This window comes from Juglans regia, chromosome 9 (genome assembly GCF_001411555.2).
Source record: "Juglans regia cultivar Chandler chromosome 9, Walnut 2.0, whole genome shotgun sequence".
Lineage (NCBI taxonomy): Eukaryota > Viridiplantae > Streptophyta > Magnoliopsida > Fagales > Juglandaceae > Juglans > Juglans regia.
Window position 1 is genome coordinate 15,383,597 of NC_049909.1, and position 1,397 is coordinate 15,384,993.

The 1,397-nt window shown below is 39.2% G+C and overlaps 1 protein-coding gene across 1 annotated transcript; it reads left to right on the forward strand.

The window, feature by feature from the left end:
• The first annotated feature begins 294 nt into the window (after nt 1-294).
• Nucleotides 295-1,397, forward strand: LOC108994334 (transcription factor MYB114-like). The gene is made up of 3 exons (XM_018969479.2): nt 295-594; nt 797-926; nt 1,001-1,397. Exons 1-3 carry the CDS (start codon nt 456-458, stop codon nt 1,332-1,334), a joined length of 603 nt encoding a protein of 200 aa, XP_018825024.1. The 5' UTR covers nt 295-455; the 3' UTR covers nt 1,335-1,397.

Below are 1,397 nucleotides of genomic sequence, written 5' to 3' on the forward strand. Positions count from 1 at the left end.
ATAATCATGATCGTGTTCAGAAACAAATGGCATGCTGAGCATGTGACTTTTCGTGCGGCACATAATTAAATTATTGAAGCCAAATATTTACTTTGTCAATGAAAACATTAGAAAAAACGTAGAAAATGACATTTTTTACTTCCCATTCTTACGTACGTACACCAACTGTGATAACTGGTAGTTGGGGGAGTGTAGTTCTCTAGTTTTCTTTCCCTCCCCAGCAGGAAGGGTAGCTGGGCAGATTACAAGACTCTTTTGACTCCCAAATTCCTTAGCCAACAATCACCACTTCCATGTTTTAAATCCTCGTCACTTCTGACGATCTCTCTCGTCTAGCTCGCTCTGATCTTCATTAGCGTCAAACGTATAAGTAATTTCTCACTCTCCCGAGCAGCAGCAGCAGCTAGCAAGAGTACGGCCATCTCGCTCTCTCTCTCTCTCTCTCTCTCTCTCAAATGGCACCAAAAAATGATGGATCAGCTAAGAAAGTAGTAACGAGCAAAGGAGCATGGACGGCAGAGGAAGATCAAAAACTGTCACAGTACATTGAAATCCATGGTGCAAAGAGGTGGAAAACAGTTGCAGTCAAAGCAGGTTATTACCTTGATCATATGCATCTTCAAACACTATTAATTAGTCTGCAAGAACGAAGGAAAAAGAACAAGAAATTAAAGGAAGTAGTATTATTATATATTGACGAGAAAGAACAAGAAATTCGAGGCAATTAGTACTACGCCATCTCTACATTTTCCATTGCTTTATTCGATCGTACGCCTAATTAAGTGCTCTTTTGCAGGTTTGAATCGATGCGGGAAGAGTTGCAGACTGAGATGGCTGAATTATCTGAGACCCAACATCAAAAGAGGCAACATCTCAGATGCAGAAGAGGACTTGATACTTAGGCTGCATAAGCTACTGGGAAACAGGTAATTCGCTAGCTAGCTTATTAATTTAAATAGAGAAAAGATTAATTAATTTGCATATTTATTTATATATGCAGGTGGGCTCTGATTGCTGGTAGACTTCCGGGACGAACAGACAACGAGATAAAGAATTATTGGAATTCTCATTTGAGCAAAAAAATCAATAAGGAGAAACCAATAATGGAGACTTCAATGGAAAAAGAGATTGTGCCTGAGAAACCATCATGTCATGTCATCCCTCATGTAGACGCGGAGGGTACTGTTAAATTAGGAATTACTGGAAATTCAGAAGCCAATCTTGATGTCAACGAGTTCTTTGACTTCACCACTGAATTAGGATCCTGTGGATTGGAGTGGGTGAACAAGTTCCTTGAACTTGACGAGGATTCATGGCTCATTGAGAAAAGGTGACCAGTACTATATGTAATAAATTAATGTTTTCTCCTTCAAAATAAACTCCATTATTGAAAGAAA

What these genes read in the sequence shown, in the direction of transcription:
- LOC108994334 (XM_018969479.2), top strand. Translation starts at nt 456, where the DNA reads ATGGCACCAAAAAATGATGGATCAGCTAAGAAAGTAGTAACGAGCAAA. An exon ending in AACAGTTGCAGTCAAAGCAG is followed by an intron (nt 595 to 796) that starts GTTATTACCTTG and finishes GCTCTTTTGCAG; the next exon opens with GTTTGAATCGATGCGGGAAG. An exon ending in CATAAGCTACTGGGAAACAG is followed by an intron (nt 927 to 1,000) that starts GTAATTCGCTAG and finishes TTATATATGCAG; the next exon opens with GTGGGCTCTGATTGCTGGTA.